The sequence below is a fragment of the Muscardinus avellanarius genome, assembly GCF_963383645.1.
Source record: "Muscardinus avellanarius genome assembly, chromosome: 20".
In the NCBI taxonomy this organism is placed as follows: Eukaryota; Metazoa; Chordata; class Mammalia; order Rodentia; family Gliridae; genus Muscardinus; species Muscardinus avellanarius.
This window is the reverse complement of record NC_137806.1, coordinates 15,776,256-15,795,365: the sequence shown is the minus strand read 5'-3', so window position 1 is coordinate 15,795,365 and position 19,110 is coordinate 15,776,256. Positions and strand designations below refer to the sequence as shown.

The 19,110-nt window shown below is 44.1% G+C and overlaps 1 protein-coding gene across 1 annotated transcript; it reads left to right on the top strand.

Moving 5' to 3' along the window:
• Nucleotides 1–8,022: 8,022 nt before the first annotated feature.
• VIM (vimentin) lies at nt 8,023–16,120 on the top strand. The gene is made up of 9 exons (XM_080716899.1): nt 8,023–8,610; nt 9,200–9,260; nt 11,654–11,749; nt 11,836–11,997; nt 12,626–12,751; nt 13,264–13,484; nt 13,884–13,927; nt 14,597–14,682; nt 15,577–16,120. The coding sequence occupies exons 1-9, from the start codon at nt 8,048–8,050 to the stop codon at nt 15,616–15,618; spliced, it is 1,401 nt and encodes a 466-aa protein (XP_080573025.1). The 5' UTR covers nt 8,023–8,047; the 3' UTR covers nt 15,619–16,120.
• The last annotated feature ends 2,990 nt before the right edge of the window (nt 16,121–19,110 follow it).

Here is a 19,110-nt window from a genome sequence, read left to right as displayed (position 1 = left end):
CACACACACACACACACACACACACACACACACACACACACGGTCAGTTATGAGGTACGGCTACATAGTAGGCACTCAATGTATGGAAACAATCACTGTGATTACTGTTAGTGTTCTTATCTGTGCCAGACTCTAGTTCCAGTAATTGTATCAAAATGTGCCTGGTTATCTCTACTTAAACTCGTAAAGGGTTTTGAAAGCCAGCCTAGAGTTAGGAAAAGAGCAACATTGATTCAGACATGCAAACATTTCTGTACAGTCTCATGCGTGTCTAACCTTCTAACATTCTAGAGATGACTCATGAGTTAGCTGTAACATGGTATCAGAAGAATCCCTATTATAATTTCGTTGATAAATAACATACATTTAATCTATATTAAACTTAAATCCCATAGTGATCTTGGGCATTCTTCCTCATGCCCATATGAACTGCATGAGACAGCACTGTGTTCAGTATTTAACTAATTAGAAGTAAAAACTTAAATTAGTATCTTAGGAACCAGCACAGTGGAATCATGGAGAGGGCTGCCTATCCCTTTATTCTGCTATCGTTTAATTGGATGGTCTCCCTTGACTAATATCTTGCTGGAAATATAATGAAATATCTTAACCTTTTTTCCCGTGCATAGTTTTATCATTAGACCACTTTATATCCCCTTTACTTGCCAGATGATTTCATTTAGGGATACTATCTTTATGTATTTATTTTTCTATACTTTATATTTTTATTTTCATTTCTTTTTGTTCTTTTTTATTTTCAATTTATTGTATCTGTACATTGTGACTATACATCATAGTGAGATTCAATGTGTTTAAAAACATACATGCAAGCCGGGCGTGGTGGCGCACGCCTGTAATCCCCGCGCTTGGGAGGCTGAGACAGGAGGATCGCACAAGTTCGAAGCCAGCCTCAGCTACTTAGTGAGGCTTTCAGCAACTTAGTGAGACACTGTTTTCAAATAAAATATATATTAAAAAAGGTCTGGGAGTATAACCCGGAGGTAGAAAGCCTCTGGGTTCCACCCCCAGTACCACCAAAAAAAAAAAAAAAAAAAAATACATGCACACAGCTCTTTGAAGTTTCCCTCTACGTCCCAGCCCCCATTTCTAACCTCTGCAAACCATACTAGTTTTATTCACTATATGTAGAAACCAAAGCTCAATAGTGTAATATTCTACATTCCAAGTTTTTCAAACATACTCACAAGTAAGTGTTTTATCCAACATCCAAAAGAAAGTCCTTCACTGGCTGAATGGTGGGGTATGCCACATCTGAAGCCTCTCCCAATGGTTCATTTTTTTTAAAAAAACTGCTCAATTCACTAATCAGTTTTGAAATAAGGGTGATGTAATTATTTTATTTTCCCAACTATATAAAAAAAGGAATTCACGGCTATATAAATAATAGATATTCTCTTTTCCCTTATGGTCCAGGTTACCATAAAAACAAGTGAGAAATTACTTTAAACTTCTTTTCAGTTCTTTAAAAGAAAACTGTAGTGTGTGTGTGTGTGTGTGTGTGTGTGTGTGTGTGTGCGCGCGCGTGGTGTACTGGGGGTGTAACCCAAGGGCTTTTCTACCTCCGAGCTACACTTCCAGACCTATTTTTTACTTTATTTGGAAACAGGGTCTCACTAAGTTGCTGAGAGCCTCACTAAGTAGCTGAGGCTGGCTTTGAACCTGTGCGATCTTCCTGTCTCAGCCTCCCAAGCGCTGGGATTACAAGTGTGAACCACCACACCCGGCTAGAAAACTGTACTATTAAACAAAGTTATAATCATTATAATTCAATCCCTTACCAATACATCTGGTTAAAAAATACTCCCAGCACTTGGAAACTATATGATCCTTTCAAAGTAGGCAGAATAAATTCCGAGGATGCCACTGCAGCTGGCAAATTTTCTAGCAGTAGCATGACCTCTTCCTTGATCTTAAAAATGCGGCAAAACATTGTAAACCACTGAGGAAATAATCTACTAGTTTTCTTGTGATACCTCACCAAGTCAGTAATACCACTATATATCATTTTAGTCTCTTTTATATATGCCTTGTTTTTACAACTGGGTGGTGGCAGGATCTGTTGTTGTTGCTCCTTCCTTCCTTCCTTCCTTCCTTCCTTCCTTCCTTCCTTCCTTCCTTCTTCTTCCTTCCTCTTCCTTCCTTCCTTCCTTCCTTCTTCTTCCTTCCTCTTCTTTCTTTCTTTCTTTCTTTCTTTCTTTCTTTCTTTCTTTCTTTCTTTCTTTCTTTCTTTCTTTCTCAAACCAAGTCAACCAATTCTGAAAATCGAGTTCTACTTCTTTGTCTAACATTAGCCGGGATTTTTTTGCACTAGGTTTTCCTTCCTTCTGTTATTTAATGTCTTTTGTTCTTCCTACACCGGTACCTTCTTCACTTTCTTCTGATGTAGATTGTAAATAAGATTTGCACAGTGATATAAATTATGTATAGTTTCATGGAAAACTGTTATCTACTTTCTTCCCCTCAAAAGTCCAGACATCTTCAGGAGTGTGTCAATATAAGTTTCTTTTTCTCTGTTCCTGTAAAAACTGTTTTCAAGAATACTGAAGAAGTCCCTGGTTTTATACTGTTGTGGAAACCAAACTAGCACACTGAAAGGAGCCTAAGAAGAGCAAAAGGCAATCAAGATGAACTATTCCTTTAAGCAGACAAGTTTGCAATGCAATAGAATGTAAACCTCCACGACCCAGTTGAACCTCACCTTTGCAAGATTTTACTTTACACATACTAGAGAAGGGAAGAAATTTCCAGGTCAAGGGACCCAAATTAATCATCTTTCACCTCAAATTAACTTCCCACCTCAATTTTCTACCTGGAATGAATCTGTTTTTTTTTTTTTTTTTTTTTTTTAGCTGTTCTGTCCAGAAAACTGAGTTCATTTGACTTTGTTTTTCTTCCTCCCTATCTTCAGTGTCTAAAAATCATTTCTGTTTCAGATTCCTTTTACCATCCATTGATCCACTGCTAACAGCTCTCAAATAATCTCCCCATATGATACCAGGGAAACTCCCTGAAGAACAACGACAAGTGTGTCTTTCTCATGAGCAAAGATTGCAGTGAATTCCCACTGCCCACCACATTAATTATCAACTCCTCTCCCTGGCATTTAATCCTCCAACGCACTGTCTCCTGTTATGTCTCAGTTTTCTTTCTCCTTTGCAAGTGCTCCATAAACCAGCAGCGCTGGGATTCCTGCCACTCCCTGAATGTCCCCAGCGCTCTGCCATCTAGGCAATTTTTGCTTGTACTGTTTGATTAGTTTAGGGGTGTCTTTTCATGACCATGAGAAGCTGTAGAAATCATGCCTAGTCCTCAAATACCATCTATGATAATTTCTTCAGTTCCCTTTTAGCATTTCATTGACATCACCGCACTGGTTCTCACTCACCACATTCTACCAATCGCAATAGCATAGGAACGAGGTATGAAACTACTGGGGGTGAATGACCGTACCTCCGCCCATGATGGGCACGGGCAGCAGCGAACCATGGTGCTCACTGGGTCTAAGTCATCCAAGGGTAAGGAAGTGGCAGTGCTAAGGGTTTTCTCTCTTGTTGCCCTGCTCTGTCGTGCAAATAAGAAAGCTGAAAGGAGAAACTGCTTGTGGCTGGTGGGTTTTAGTGTGTGAGATGAGCTAAGCCTGACTTTGGGTAGGATGCCTCTAAAGAGACACCAGGAATCTAGGAGGATGATTAACTCATAAATGAGAGTATGGGTTGAGAGTACAGGTCAAAATAAATGTGCATGTTTACCTTACATCCCTTGAGTAGCACAAAACATGGCATTCCATATGTCTGCCAAATTCCTCTAGGAATCTCCTCCTTCACAGCCAGATCTGTGTTTAGTATTCCATCTTTTGAGTTTCTGGAACATAGCAGGTACCTCAATGTTATCTTTTAATTGAATTGGTTGATAGTAAGCAAAATTTTTTGTAGTACTGGGAGTGGAACCCAGGGGCTTTTCTACCTCCGGGCTCTATTCCCAGACCTATTTTTTATATTTTATTTGGAAACAGGGTCTCACTAAGTTGCTGAGGGTGGCTTCGAAATTGTGCGATCTTCCTGTCTCAGCCTCCCAAGTGCTGGGATTACAAGCATGCACTACCATGCCCAGCTAATAGTAAGCAAAATTTTATCATCATCAAGGCCAAAATAAATAACACTAGCAGCCGGAAAGGCCTCGATTCAAATTCTTGCTTCTATAGTTAAACAACCATGAGAAGGTTATTAGCCTAAGTCTGTACTTAGGCTAATACTGTAATTTTTGAAATGAATAATCAAACCTATCTTGAAAGACATTGCGAGAGCATTACTTTGAATTAAATGTATGCACAATGCCTATCATCTGGTAGACACAAAAATTAAATGATCACATTATTATCTTTATTACCATCCTGTTAAGATTTGCCATGATTTTCAACCTCTTTTTTTTTTTTTTTTTTTTTTTTTTTTTAGTACTGGGGATGGAAGCCAGGGCCGTTCTACCTCTGAGCTACACCCCCAGCCCTACTTTTTATTCTTTATTTTAAAACAGAGTCTCATTGAGTTGCAAAGGGCCTCACTAAGTAGTAGCTGAGGCTGTCCACAAACTGTGATCCTCCTGCCTCAGCCTCCCAAATGCTGAGAGTACAAGTGTGCACCACCACACCCGGCTCTCAACCTCTCATTTTTAATACAATTTTAACCTACACATAATTAATACAATTTAACCTATACATAAAATTATATGTTTCCAGAGTATTAAGTGATATTTCTGCTTCTCTTTTATCCACCTTCTCATTCCTGCCAGCAGTAGCTGTGTTCCTGGCGTGGCCTCCTGTAGCTAGCGTTCCCAAAGCCTCCAGAGGCCACTAAGCTCCCGTCCACACGGCTGGCTGGCCTGTCAGTTCAAGTGGCCCAATTCAACTGACATCACCACTAGGCTTGCAAATTCCAAAATCACTGTTGGTATTTTAGATGTCATCGTCGTGTGTATGCCTAGCCCGCAAATCAGACAGCCATGTCCTTATTTATATGTAACTTGTATCACATAAATCCAGCCTTTCAAAATACTTCTGAGATAGGTTTTCACAGCAATCAAAAAAAAAATAAAAATAAAGCTATGTCTGTGCACTGTTCATGTAACTAAGCGCATAGCACTCACCAGCAGGGTGAGTTAGCGTGCTCCGTACCCCTCCCTGACCACCACCGCCCACTGGGTGAGGCAGGTGCCAGGCACCACGTATTTTATCTCAGACAAAATAAATTCTTTCCGAAGTGTCCTAAATTTTACATGGATGAGTAAAAGTGTTTTTGTAGATTTCACCTCTGTACACTCAATCCTTCTCCCAAATACAGTAATTTCTAATAGGAAGGACACATTTTATACTGCACATGTACGTATATATACACAGATGCATGCACATGCATACATACATACATGTATTTATTAACACTGGGGATTGAATCTAGGGGCATTCTACCCCCAAAAGCCACACACCCAGCCCTTTCTACATTTTATTTTGAAACAGGGTCTTGAGGTTTTGCTAAATTGCTGTGGCGGATCTTGGGATCTGTGATCCTCCTGTCTCGGCCTCTCAAGTACTGGGATTACAGGCACAGACATACACTTTATGTATTTTATGGACATCAAGCAAACATCAGTTGTAAGAAGAGAGCAGCCATGGGACTGCGGAATGGGGGCAGGTGAGAAGGGATACCCCTGGATGACTAGAAAGCCAGAGCCTATCCCAGAATAAGTCATCACAGCCGCGAGGAATGTCCTGTGAGTGCCCACAGGACAGGGCACCCTGCCACAGGGCTGGGCACCGGAGCCTTTGCCCTCATTTTCCAGAGTGAGTCATTCAGCAAGTGTCCCCTGACAGCGCCTCGGGGCACCACAGCTTTGCCCTGGGACCCACATTTCGAGCAGGGGGAAGGTTCCCCTCCGTCCCCCATAGGGAAATCACTTTTCTCAGCCTAAGGGCTCCAGGCACACTCACAATGGTGACATTTGCTGAGCAGTGGTTTAAATAAAGAGCTCTCAGTGAGCAAGACGGTAACGTGAAGCACAGGCTAGCCCAGGAATGCTCTTTGGGAAGGCCCCGCAGCCTCTCCCAGTGAATAGAATAAAGAAAGCCTCAGTGCCAGAGCTGGGCCCCAAAGGGTCCTGCAGCCCAGGCTTGGCAGATCTGCCAGAACCCCGTGAAATGGGGTAAACAAAATATTGCCTAAAAGAGACTTGTACAAAGGAGGGAGCACAAATCCTTCCTTCAGCTCTAAACTATTTTTCTAAAATACCAGGTAATCTCCAATACTCTCTGCCCACCCCACACACAGAAAGACTTCTCTTTATCTGTTCACTGTAGAAATAATTTTACAGTGGTTTCTGCAGTACTTCAGAGACACACAGGAAACCTGCTATTTTTCAAATGCTGTGTAATCACGGGAGACTTTGCCTCGTCCCTATCGTACCCTGGGGCAGGAGAGGGAGCAGGGGGAGCTGGTTACCCCTAAGTCCTGTTACTAATGCTGAAACACAGCCCTTGAGTGGAGGGATTTTGCTAGAAAGATGAAGGCCAAGTCCGAATGCTGTGTCCTGAGCCCCAAACTTTTTGCTCTGTGGACCGTTTAACCAAAGTCAGTAGCGTGATGCTGTGGAAGGCAAGACCTGCGACATTCCCGTCACCTGGCCCCTGCACGGTGCATGGGTATCCTAAAATTAACACACACAGTTATCTCCTTCACATATCCCATCATTTGAGTGCTATGACTGCGTTTTATTTGAACTTATTACTCAAACAAGGGTATTTAAGTAAGACCTAATTAATTCTTTTAATCGGCTCAGATTATACCACTAATGACTTCCACGAGCAGAAACTCAGCGATCTCCGAATGTGATTTTGAAACGACAGACGCGCTTCCTCTTTCGCCCAGAACTTTCAGATCCTGTTGAGCCCCGGGTGTGGTTTCACAGCGGGGAGGGGAAGCGCGGGGGGGGGGCGGAGGGAAGCGGGTGGCTTCGCAAGAAAAGCCTTCCCGAGTGCTTGGGCGATCCCGGAGACCCGCTTTGGCGACCCTCCAGGGTCGGCAGAAGTTTCTTCTTGAGAGAGTTCCGTGCATTGAAAGGAAGCCAGGCTTTGAAGGGTCCTTAAGAACTCAGAGGCGCCCTGGTTCGCCAAGGCCGGGGGTGCGCACATCTAAGCAGCGGCCCAGACCGAAGTTGGCAAAACTCAGAACAAAGAGCGCGCGTCCGCCTCGTCTAGCGGTTTCCCGGGAACCGCCGGGAGCCCGCCCGCCACCCCCGCGGGGCTCGGAGACCCTCCCACCCTGTCCCGGGCTTCCTCGGCCGCGGCCTCCCGCGCCCTCCGTCCCAAGCCGGGCTGAGCTCCTTAGGGCCCCGAACTGGACTCCCCAGAACACGCCCATGAAAGAAGCGCGGGCCGCGCTGCCCGAGCTCTGCGCCCCGGGCGCGGCGCCCCCACCCAAGCCCCAGCCCCGCGCCCTCCTTTGTTCCCTTCTCCCCGCCCTCCGACCCGCGGGGTCTGCTCGCCCGCCTCCCGCCCCGGGCCCGGGGCCCCCGCATCCGCCCACTCCCCCGCGGCCGCGCCCCTCCCACCCGCGCGCCCCGTCCCTCGCCCCTTGGCGCGGATCCCGGACCGCTTTGGTCCACTTTCCGCGCCCCCCCCCCAATACCGCGGGACCCCGCCCTTTTCGGCGCCCTGGGCTGGGCAGACCCCTGCCACCCTCGGGAAAGTCCCCGAGAGTCCCAGCTCAGCCCTAGAAGTAACGGGACGGCGCCCAGCCCGCGGCCGAGACTCCAGGGACCACCCCCCAGCCCCGGCGCTCGCGGCGTCCCATTGGCTGGCGCGCCCCGCGGCTGGGATGGCAGTGGGAGGAGACCCTCTTTCCAAACGGGGTTATAAAAACAGCGCCCTTGGCGGGGTGCAGTCCTCTGCCACTCTTGCCCCGGGATCCCCGCGACAGAGACGCAGGAGCGCTCCCGCCGCCCACACCCTCCACCGGAGCCCGTGCGCACCGCCTGCTCAGCCATGTCCACCAGGTCCATGTCCTCGTCCTCCTACCGCAGGATGTTCGGCGGCCCGGGCACCGGGAGCCGGCCGAGCGCCAGCCGGAGCTACGTGACCACGTCCACCCGCAGCTACAGCCTGGGCAGCGCGCTGCGCCCCAGCACCTCCCGCACCCTGTACGCCTCGTCCCCGGGCGGCGCCTACGTGACCCGCTCCTCCGCCGCGCGCCTGCGGAGCAGCGTGCCCGGGGTGCGGCTGCTGCAGGACTCGGTGGACTTCTCCCTGGCCGATGCCATCAACACCGAGTTCAAGAACACGCGCACCAACGAGAAGGTGGAGCTGCAGGAGCTGAATGACCGCTTCGCCAACTACATCGACAAGGTGCGCTTCCTGGAGCAGCAGAACAAGATCCTGCTGGCCGAGCTGGAACAGCTCAAGGGCCAGGGCAAGTCGCGCCTGGGGGACCTCTACGAGGAGGAGATGCGGGAGCTGCGCCGGCAGGTGGACCAGCTCACCAACGACAAGGCCCGCGTCGAGGTGGAGCGCGACAACCTGGCCGAGGACATCATGCGGCTCCGGGAGAAGTAAGCGCGCCTGGCTGGGCCCGGGGACGGGAGGCGGGGACGGGCCCCGGGGGCTGCCACACCCTTGAGGATGTGGCCTGGGCGGCGGCTGTCTGGGGGAGAGGGGCTGAGCCCCGCCCTGAACCCAAACCGTGCAGAAAGCATCGCCCCTCTCCCCCAACGCATTGCCCCAGAACGCTTCCCGTTACAGATTTTTAAAGCCACCACGTTATCTGCTAGTTGAAGGTCCTTGGATGGCATGAGAGCAATTTCTCCAAACTTTCAGGAAGTTTCTTGGCCTCCTGGCGAGCTGCCAGGTGCCTGGCAGCAGGAGGAAGAAGGGGTGGGCGACGAAGGACGGGAGACAAAGGAATGGCAGAGGCTCCTCGGTGGAGGTGCGGCCACCGTGATGGCCTTCGCACCAGGCTCCAGGTCTCCAAACACCTGTGCAGCGCCGCAGCTCTGAACGCAGGAGCCCCGGGTGCTGGGCGGCGGCTGTGGTGCAGCCGCTTCGCTGGGGCTCGAGCTGGGGCGACGTGGTGTTTGGGTGTGGCCGCCCCGCCCCGGGCGGTTTCCGGGTTCCCCTTTGGCTAATGTGCAACTGTTTCAGATTGCAGGAGGAGATGCTTCAGAGAGAGGAAGCCGAGAGCACCCTGCAGTCTTTCCGACAGGTTTGTAGACTCTCCCCACTTGCAGCCGCAGGACCGCACCCAGCCAAACCACGAGCAGTTCTCCAAAGTTACTTCACCGAACTCCCCAGAAGCCTAAACTCACATATGTGCGCAAAGCCTCCTAGTGGTGGAAAGACCACAGATCCGAGCCTTTGAGAGCAAAAGCAGTTCCTCAGGACCTAAAGGGTTTTTATCTGTTTTTGTTTTGAGATTTTTTTTCTTCCCTAAGAAACACCTCCCCATTTCATTTTTGCAACAGATTGACGTTTTGATTTTTTAACAGTTACAGTTTGATTCAGGTTATACTTTGCCTAAAGCCAAGTTGGCTAATTTTCACAAGGTCATGGGAAAGCAGTTATGCCTCCCAGTTTAAAATGTAAAATGTATTGGATGATAAGGAACTCAGTTTGGCTGGACACAAGCCAACGGGCTTCTTTTCTCCTCTACACGTCCTATTGTGGCAGTAAAGTTGGATGGAAGTAATCACCATGCACAACTATTTTGTGATCTAATAAGGGTGAAAAGAAGCCATCTGTCCCCATGGCTGAAGGGCATTAAAGGTTTCTATGGGCTTCGGTATGGAATGTAGATAGACATTCTGGCAAATGTGGTGGCTCTGGATAGAAATAATAGGAGTCTTTGTGTTCCCGGAGCAGCCTTGCAGCAAGCTACATTCTTACTGAATATGTAATGATGTAAGCACGGTTCTCACTCTGGACACAGTATTTGCTAACATCCGTTATCTAATATCTGGCCCAGACTGCTGTAGTGTGTGGTGTGAAAAGTTCTTAAAGCTGCTGTCACCCCCTCACATTTTGAAAAGCCCTTCTTTTTTTTTGGGGGGGGGGAGTTATAGTCTTTAGCGCTCTCTCCATAAACAAAAATAAACTCAAGGCTGAAGAAAGGAATTTTATGAAAGGGCTTTTTTTTCCTCCAAAGAAGAATGGACTCACAGCAGGAAGATTCTCAGGATAGGTATATTCTCAGGAACACTTATGGGGATTGTCTGCAAAACTCTCTTGATAAATAGCCTAGGCGATTTTGTAGCTGAAACATATTTGCCAATTAATTCAAACACAGTAGTATGTGGTTCATTTAGTCACTAAGCATTTTTAAGATGGTTTCTGTAATGTTTTCTGCAAAATAGTGAGTTAAAATAGAACATAGAATAAAAATTTCCCTGTTTAAGGAATAATAAATAAATTAGGGCATCACATTAAACTTTAAAAAAAATAAGTTACTAAAATATCTTTTACCATTTTCAGGGCTTAACAAGAAGCAAAACTGAATTTTCCCACACCACTTTTTTATCATTATTGTATTATTTTTATTTTTCATGAAGGTGATAGTAGTGTTTCAACATTTTAAGACAATAATCTCTACTCCAATACAATTGCTTACAAGATAAGGAGTTAAGTACTATCATGACAGTTCCTTGAGAGGAAAAAGAGTTTGAGTGGCAAGATTGTATATTCTGGTTTGGAATGTACACTTTATAAAGTATTGGCAGTATAGAAGGAGAGTCAGACCAATAAGAAATCTATGCACAGTCTCATTCTGTGTAAACGTCTTGACCAGTCACTCTGAAACAGACAAGATAACTGCACTGACATAGTGACAGACACACCCTTGCAGGATGAGTCAGGGAAATTTCAGGAGGAAAATTAGTCAAAGAAGACAAAACAAATGTATTTCAGGATTACATTTACCCTACTTTATTTCCAATGCATATCCTGAATTGGAGCATTGAGTTGCTACTTGATAGAAATTTGGCTGCGATAAGTATAAATCTATAAATATATATGATAGACTTACATAAATCTGTAAATCTATGCCAGATAACTAAATTCTTGCTCTGAATTCCATGAATAAGTATCAGAACATTTGCGCAGACAGAAAAAAGAGCTTAGGTATATACTGACACTTCTCACACACATATGTCTGTTCTACACATATACATGTAAGACACGCATACATGAGGTTGTAAAATCTGGTCACCACCCTTCATCACAATTAACTATGACGTTACAACCAAAATTTGAAAAAATGCTATCGCGTTGATTTTCTAGACTTAGTAATAAAACTGCACTGGTTAAAAATGGGGACTCAATAATAATTGAGTGTACTTTACCTTGTTGGTACACATTTATTTATTTTTATGTTGTTTATTAATTATGTAAAAGAAAAAATAATGGTCACAATTCAAATTTCGCACTAATTAGAAAGCACAGTATAATGTAGCACTAGGTGATTTATAAATGAACGCAACGGTCATAACGTTGTCAACACCTTTTCTGTAGTCAGGAGACAAGGTTTACAGGATTGAGGTGAGAAATGAGGCCAACATGGCCATTAGCATCCTCTATATCCTACCTTTTCTCTGTTCAAAATAGGATGTCGACAATGCCTCTTTGGCGCGTCTTGACCTTGAGCGTAAAGTGGAGTCCTTGCAAGAAGAGATTGCCTTCTTGAAGAAACTCCATGACGAGGTAAGTGGAAGAGCTTTCGGAGAATGCGTGAGGTTGAAGCTACCCCCGACTCAACGCCGCTGACCTTCTGGCTGTTCTTTCCTCAGGAAATCCAGGAGCTGCAGGCCCAGATTCAGGAACAACATGTCCAAATAGATATGGACGTTTCCAAGCCTGACCTCACAGCCGCCCTGCGTGACGTGCGCCAGCAGTATGAGAGCGTAGCCGCTAAGAACCTGCAGGAGGCAGAGGAGTGGTACAAATCCAAGGTAAAGAGCAAGCCAGTGTGGCACCAAAGAAAAGCAGTGCATTCTGGAAACGTGAGGCCCATGAATGACTCCTAAATATCCTGTAGCTCTACTCGAAAGCTGGCTTTAACATGTTCAGATTCTGGCATACAGCCGGGTGCGATGGTACTACTTGTAATCCCAGTGCTTGGGAGACCAAAACAGCTGTATTGTGGACCCAAAGCCAGCCTCAGAAATAGAATGAGGGGCCGGGCGTGGTGGGCACGCTTGTAATCCCCGCGCTTGGGAGGCGGAGACAGGAGGATCGCGCTGGTTCGGAGGGATCCTGTTTCCAAATGAAAAATATAAAAAATAGGTCTGGGAGTGTAGCCTGGAGGTAGAAGGGCTTCCAGGAACCCCAGTATCACCAAAAAAGAAAGAAAGAAAGGAAAGAAAGAAAGAAAGAAAGAAAGAAAGAAAGAAAGAAAGGAAGGAAGGAAGGAAGAAAGAAGAGTGAGGTCTGCAGCAACTGAGTGAAACCCTGTTTCAAAATAAAATAGAGCTGATGATACAACTGGAAGGTAGAACACCCCTAGGTTCAATCCCCAGTACTACCAAAACAAAAATTCTGGAATGTAAGCAATCTCCATTTCTGTTTTCTATCCAACAGTTTGCTGACCTCTCCGAGGCTGCTAACCGGAATAATGACGCCCTGCGCCAGGCCAAGCAGGAGTCCAATGAGTACCGGAGACAGGTGCAATCGCTCACCTGCGAGGTGGATGCACTCAAAGGAACTGTGAGTACCCTGCCACAGTCAAAGGAGGGAAGTAATGGGCTTGGGTCCATTCTGTTGACCAAACAGCTAACGGTGACAACTGAACACAATTTTTAAGTGGAAAAATATTATACTTTTATCCAAAGAAAATAAGTTATCAAAAAGCTAGGTATGGTGGCATATGCCTGTAATCTCAGTATTTAGGGAGCTGAGACAGGAGGACAGTAGGTTTAAAGCCAACCACAGCATCTTCGCAAGGATTTTAGCAATTAGTGAAAACTTGTTTCCAAATAAAAAATAAAACAATAGAAAAAAAGAGTTATAAAGACAGATTCAAAAAGCACTTGATGGCTAGCTTGAAGGTTTTAGCTTACATATGCCATTGCTTACAATAAGAGGGACTTGGTTCTTGCATGCTCTGCCCAGATTAGGAGAGGGCACCATTTACCATGAAGGGACCAGTGCACTTTGGTCTGTCTTGGTTGCTGGAATGGCTGGGTGTTTAACCTTGGAAACCCTTCTCACCTCCTCAGAATGACTCCCTGGAACGCCAGATGCGTGAAATGGAAGAGAACTTTGCTGTTGAAGCTGCTAACTACCAAGACACTATTGGCCGCCTGCAGGATGAGATTCAGAACATGAAGGAAGAAATGGCGCGCCACCTTCGCGAATATCAAGACCTGCTCAATGTCAAGATGGCTCTGGACATCGAGATCGCCACCTACAGGAAGCTGCTGGAAGGCGAGGAGAGCAGGTAAAGCGCACAGACGTGCACGTGTGAATCAGTAGCCAGCATTCTCTAGGCACATTTATGCACATCACCACTTAACCCTTAGAACATTTCTTCAAAGTTGCTCCTTTCCAGTTTTTATAGATGAGGAATTTTAGAACATCTTGCCGTAGAGCTGATTAATAGTGGAGCTGCTGTCTGAACCTACAACTTTGTCAAAACACTCTTTCCCTTGATTGTGCTTTCATTTATGCCTCCGTAGAGAAAATGCTTAGAGTAAAATATTTTAGATGACCTAATGAGACCAGCCATAAGTAATGCTCCTGAAATAGATCCCTAACATATTTAAGAAGTATGTAATGTGTCCCTTGTCAAAGCTATTGTCCAATAATCTGATTGCCTTTTTTTTTTACTCTTTTATAGGATTTCTCTGCCTATTCCGAACTTTGCCTCCTTGAATCTGAGAGGTAAGCATTTTATTTCCTATTATGACAAATTTCACCAAGTTGTAACTGTACTATTTGTGGTAGAGTATTTATTTTTTATGATGCCTAAAAAATGCCATACAAGAAAATATAAAGCATCCTGTGTCAGGCACCTTCTCACTGCTGTGCCCCCAAAGACCTGACCACAAGTTAGAAGAAGTAACATTATTTGCTCACAGTTTTGGAGATTTCAGTGGTTCTGTTCATGCCGGGCTGGGTGGAGTCTGTGGAGTGCAGGGTATAGCATGGGAAACGGGAGCAGAAGGGCTGTTTCACATCACTGAAGCCAGAGCAAGAGAGACACAAGGGAAGAAAGGACCATATTATAACCCTGAGACCACACTCCCAGGGACCAATCCTCAGCAACCAAGCCTCACTTTCAACACCTTATCTCTGTGAGATCTAGGGGTACATTGTAAATCTAAACCAGGAGGCATCTATAATTTTCAAATCCAAGTACTCGCTTGCACAATATATTTCATGTTGAATGTAAACTCCACTTTATTTTTTCCTACCGGAGTACAAACTAAGATGCCATTATTTGGAAATAGCACTTTAAACAACTGCAAAACAAAATCATACCTCTTTGAGTAAAATAAGTACTTTTAAAATTTTTTCACTTTTCATTCATTTTTTACCTTCTTTCTTCAGAAACTAATCTGGATTCGCTTCCTCTGGTTGATACCCACTCCAAAAGGACACTTCTGATTAAGACAGTTGAAACTAGAGATGGACAGGTTGGTGTCATTTAAGTAGAAAACGAGATAAAATAAAATTAAGATATTAAAAAATAAATAAATAAAATGGAATAATTTCAGATAGGTTTTTATCCCTTTTAATATCAATAAACCTAGAGCCAGCCGCGCTGGCTTAAGAGACCCTGTTTCCAAAAAAAAAAAAAAAAAAAAAAGAATGAGCTTCTCATTCCAGTAGTATAGATGGCCTAGTAATTATTTGGCTGCTGGATGTTAAGGTGAAATAGCAATTTTCTGCTGGCACTACAAAATTAGTGATTTGCTCTGGTGCTTAATTTGAAATTAGAATAAAACTTCCTTAAGTGACGTTCTAGATCAACTTTAGACTACTTCACTAGACTACCTCCATCTTAGGAATGTTTTGATCTTGGGCATATGGTCCTCTCTTCCTACCTGTCACCTGAGCACTCTTCAACCCATTTGCATTGTACAATGATGTGCTACGGTATCAGTCTGTCTCTTGGTTACCTCTCTATGCCAAGAAGGAAATGGTCACAGTTTACTGTATGGAATCTTCCCTTGTACATAAATTTAAAATGTATTTGCCATACATTTTCATATGTCTTAATTGCTTTTAAACCTTACTGCACATGATTATTGTAGTATTCTTCATAAACACAGTTTTTATTAAGTTTTCTTTTTGTATGTCACAAAATTCCACTGGATAATTATTTTGCCTGGAGGGGAGGGATATCTCACATTTGTATCTGTCTCTCCTTGCTAAAGACCTTGCCATGTAGAATCAGTACAACGTGTCCTAGATCGTACAATAAATTATATCTGTTTAGTAGGATTTCTTTCTGCCATGATTTATCAGATAGTTTTGACTTTACATGATATATTGTATTTGATTTGAGTTTTATTGGTTTTTAACAGGTTATCAACGAAACTTCTCAGCATCATGATGATCTTGAGTAAGAACTGCACACGTTCAGTGCAGCAATATATTACCAGCAAGAACAAAAAAGAAATCCATATCTTAAAGAAACAGCTCTCAAGTGCCTTTCTGCAGTTTTTCAGGAGCGCAAGATAGATTTGGAGTAGGAATAAGCACTAGTTCTCAACAACCGACACTCCTAAAAGATTTAGAAAAAAAAAGTTTACAACATAGTCTGGTTTACGAAGAAGTCTTGTGCTAGAATACTTTTTTAAAGTATTTTTGAATACCATTAAAACTGCTTTTTTCCAGCAAGTACCTGACCAACTTGTTTCTGCTTCAATAAATCTTTGGAAAAACTCTTGGAGTATGTTCTTTATTTCCTAATATCCAGACAGCTCTGTCTTTGGTCCTGTAGGTTAATCTGTCACTAAAATCATTTTGAGATTTTAAGTTGATAAATTCAACTTAGTTATTCTTGACTATAGTTTTAATTTTATAGTTATTTTAGATAAATCTCACTTATTTTTATTTTTATTTATTTATTTTTGGTGGTACTGGGGTTCCTGGAAACCCTTCTACCTGTGGGCTACACTCCCAGACCTATTTTATACTTTTTTATTTGGAAACAGGGTCTCTTAAGCCAGCACAGCTGGCTTCGAAACTGCGCAATCCTCCTGTCTCCGCCTCCCAAGCACGGGGATTACAAGCGTTGCTTGTAGTCCCAGTACTTGGGAAGCTGAGACAGAAGGATCAAAGGTTTGAGACCAGCCTCAGCAACTTAGGGAGACTCTTAGCAACCTAACAAGACTCTGTTTCAAAACAAAAAATGAGCTTGGGGTGTAGCTTGAAGGTAGAATGCTCCTGAATTCAATCCTAGTAACACACACACACACACACACACACACACACACACACACACACACACACGGCCCAGTGGTAGAGTACATACTCTACCACTGAGCTTGGTTCTCAGCACCAAAGAAAACTTTACAAATAGATGCCCTGTTGATATTCCCCGACTCATGATGGTTCGGTTTGTTTTTTTAACTCCACGAGGATACAAAATCCAAACACATTCAGTAGAAACTGTACTTTGGATTGGGGTCTTTCTCTGGGCTTTCATAAGCAGAAGCCATAGCTGACATCCAGCCACATGATCAGGAAAGAAAGCAACAGATACACTATAGTGTACTCTGCTTCTAAGCTACGATATTCAGTAGGTTAGCTTTACTAAGGGCATTCTCAATTTGTGTTTTCACTTTATGATGAGTTTTTCAGAACGTTACCCCATTGTAAGTTACAGGGACATCTGTATAAGGAAATAGCTATACAATAATGATGTTGGCCTCTTCACAAAATAGATTCAATTGCTCCACTTTCATGAGTGATATCAATTCTAACAAATGGGCTTCCTAACATTAAAAAATGAGTACATTTTTCTAATATGTGCAGCCTACGAGGAGCACAAGTTCCATCTTGGGATTGAAAGCATCGAGAGTGATGGCCAAGAGGCAATAGCTTCATCTTCTGTTAGCAAGATGCACACGAAAGGGGCAAGTTCACCACGTTTTGATTTATGACACTGGCCTGCTTTTGTGGATGCTTGCCTGTGCCTATGTTTAATATCTACCTCTCTATAGATACAGAACTTTTATAGCCCTCTCCAGGCCTGTCCCCTGCAGCCATTCTAGCTGCCATTCAGGGTGGCACCTGTGGAGGACAGAAAGATATTTTTAATGACCTTTGCATTTGGAGAATGGTACTACGTACAAAATGAAAAGCCCTGTCTTTCCAGGGGAGATGTGATTATTGCACGTGACTCAAATGATAAAACACTGCTAACTCGAAGTATAAGAAGGTTTAGGAAGATTTCAAAGCCTGGAGCAATGAGAATAAGTAGTCTTGGCACGAGGAGCTTCCTCTAGGCCATGCCGCCTGAGCAGGCCTCAGGGCGGTGCAGGAAACTCAGATACATCCAGGAGGGAAGGCTTTGTCCAGATGCAACAGAGTTTTCATGGTTCCTCATCTGTGTTCTGCAGTGAAACTCCTTTGGTACATCTTTAGACTTCTCTATGTCCAAAATTCCCATATCATTATTATGACCTCTCCTCCAGGTATTGGTCGTAATTTTTCTGTGTTTGCATTTATCCTCTTTCTGGAGTTGCTGAGGGAAACGGTAATTGTTTCTGTAAAACTCTACAAGTAGTCAGTGATGTTGGCTGTGTTTTATTTTTAATCGTTTTGTGACCATGGGCATGATAGGAGTAAAGAGAGGATTAAGCCTGGGGTGGTGGTGTATGTCTGTCATTCCAGTTCTTGGGAGGTAGAATCAGAAAAATCACAGGTCAGAAGCCAGCCTCAGAAAGTTGGCAAGAATATCAGGATCTTAGTGAAGCCCTATTTAAAAGCAAAACGTAAAAAGCGTTGGGGTTGCAACTTGGAGGTGAATTCCCCTGGGTTCAGTCCCCAGTGGATCCCTACACACACACACACACACACACACACACACACACACACACACACACAGAAAAGATTGGCTACTGAAGTGACATCTAACTAGGGAGACTTTTTGCATCCTGACCTAACTCGGACAGTCATAGTTTATAGTTTGTATATTGTATCAGCATATTTTTTTCTTTTTCAATTTTTTATGGTATTGGAAAGGGAATTGGAGGCACCCTTCTACTGAGCTACCATCACCTGCCTCTTTTTTCTTTCTTTCTTTTTCCCTTTCTTTCTTTCTTTCTTTCTTCCTTTCTTTCTTTCTCATCTCTGGGGTTGGAACCCAAGGGCATTCTACCTCCGAGCTACACCCCCAGCCCTATTTTTTTTTTATGGTACTGGGGTTCCTGGAAGCCCTTCTAACTCCGGGTTACACTCCCAGACCTATTTTATTTTCAGAAACAGGGTCTCTTAAGCCAGTGCGGCTGGCTTCGAACCTGTGCAATCCTCCTGTCTCCGCCTCCCAAGTGCAGGGATTACAAGCCTGCGCCACCACGCCTGGCCCCAGCCCTATTTTTTATTCTTTATTCTAAAAAAGGGTCTCACTAAGATGCTTAGTGAGGCAGAGGGCCTCACTAAGTAGATGATGCTCTTCGTGAACCTCGATCCTCCTGTCTCAGCCTCCCAAGTACTGGGATTACAAGCGTGCACCATGCCTGGCTTCTCTTCTCTTCTTTTCTTTTCTTCCTTTTCTTTTCTGTTTCTCTTCTTTTCTTTTCTTTCTTTTTCTTTCTTTCTTTTTTTTTTTTTTTGAAAACAGGGTCTTTCTAAGTTGTCCAGGCTGGCCTCACACTCATGATCCTCCTGCCTCGGCCTACCGAGATGCTGGAATTATAGGTGTGCACAACTGCACCAAGCAATACCATTGGCAAAAATATTAATAATGCCCCCTTCAGACTAAAAATATAACATTCAGATGCTCTTATCCTTAAACTAATCTAATAGGAAAGGTTATTCATCTGAATTTCTATTTATTTATTTATTTATTTATTTATTTATTTATTTATTTATTTATTTGGTGGTACTGG

What these genes read in the sequence shown, in the direction of transcription:
- VIM (XM_080716899.1), top strand. Translation starts at nt 8,048, where the DNA reads ATGTCCACCAGGTCCATGTCCTCGTCCTCCTACCGCAGGATGTTCGGC. An exon ending in ATCATGCGGCTCCGGGAGAA is followed by an intron (nt 8,611 to 9,199) that starts GTAAGCGCGCCT and finishes CAACTGTTTCAG; the next exon opens with ATTGCAGGAGGAGATGCTTC. An exon ending in TTGAAACTAGAGATGGACAG is followed by an intron (nt 14,683 to 15,576) that starts GTTGGTGTCATT and finishes GGTTTTTAACAG; the next exon opens with GTTATCAACGAAACTTCTCA.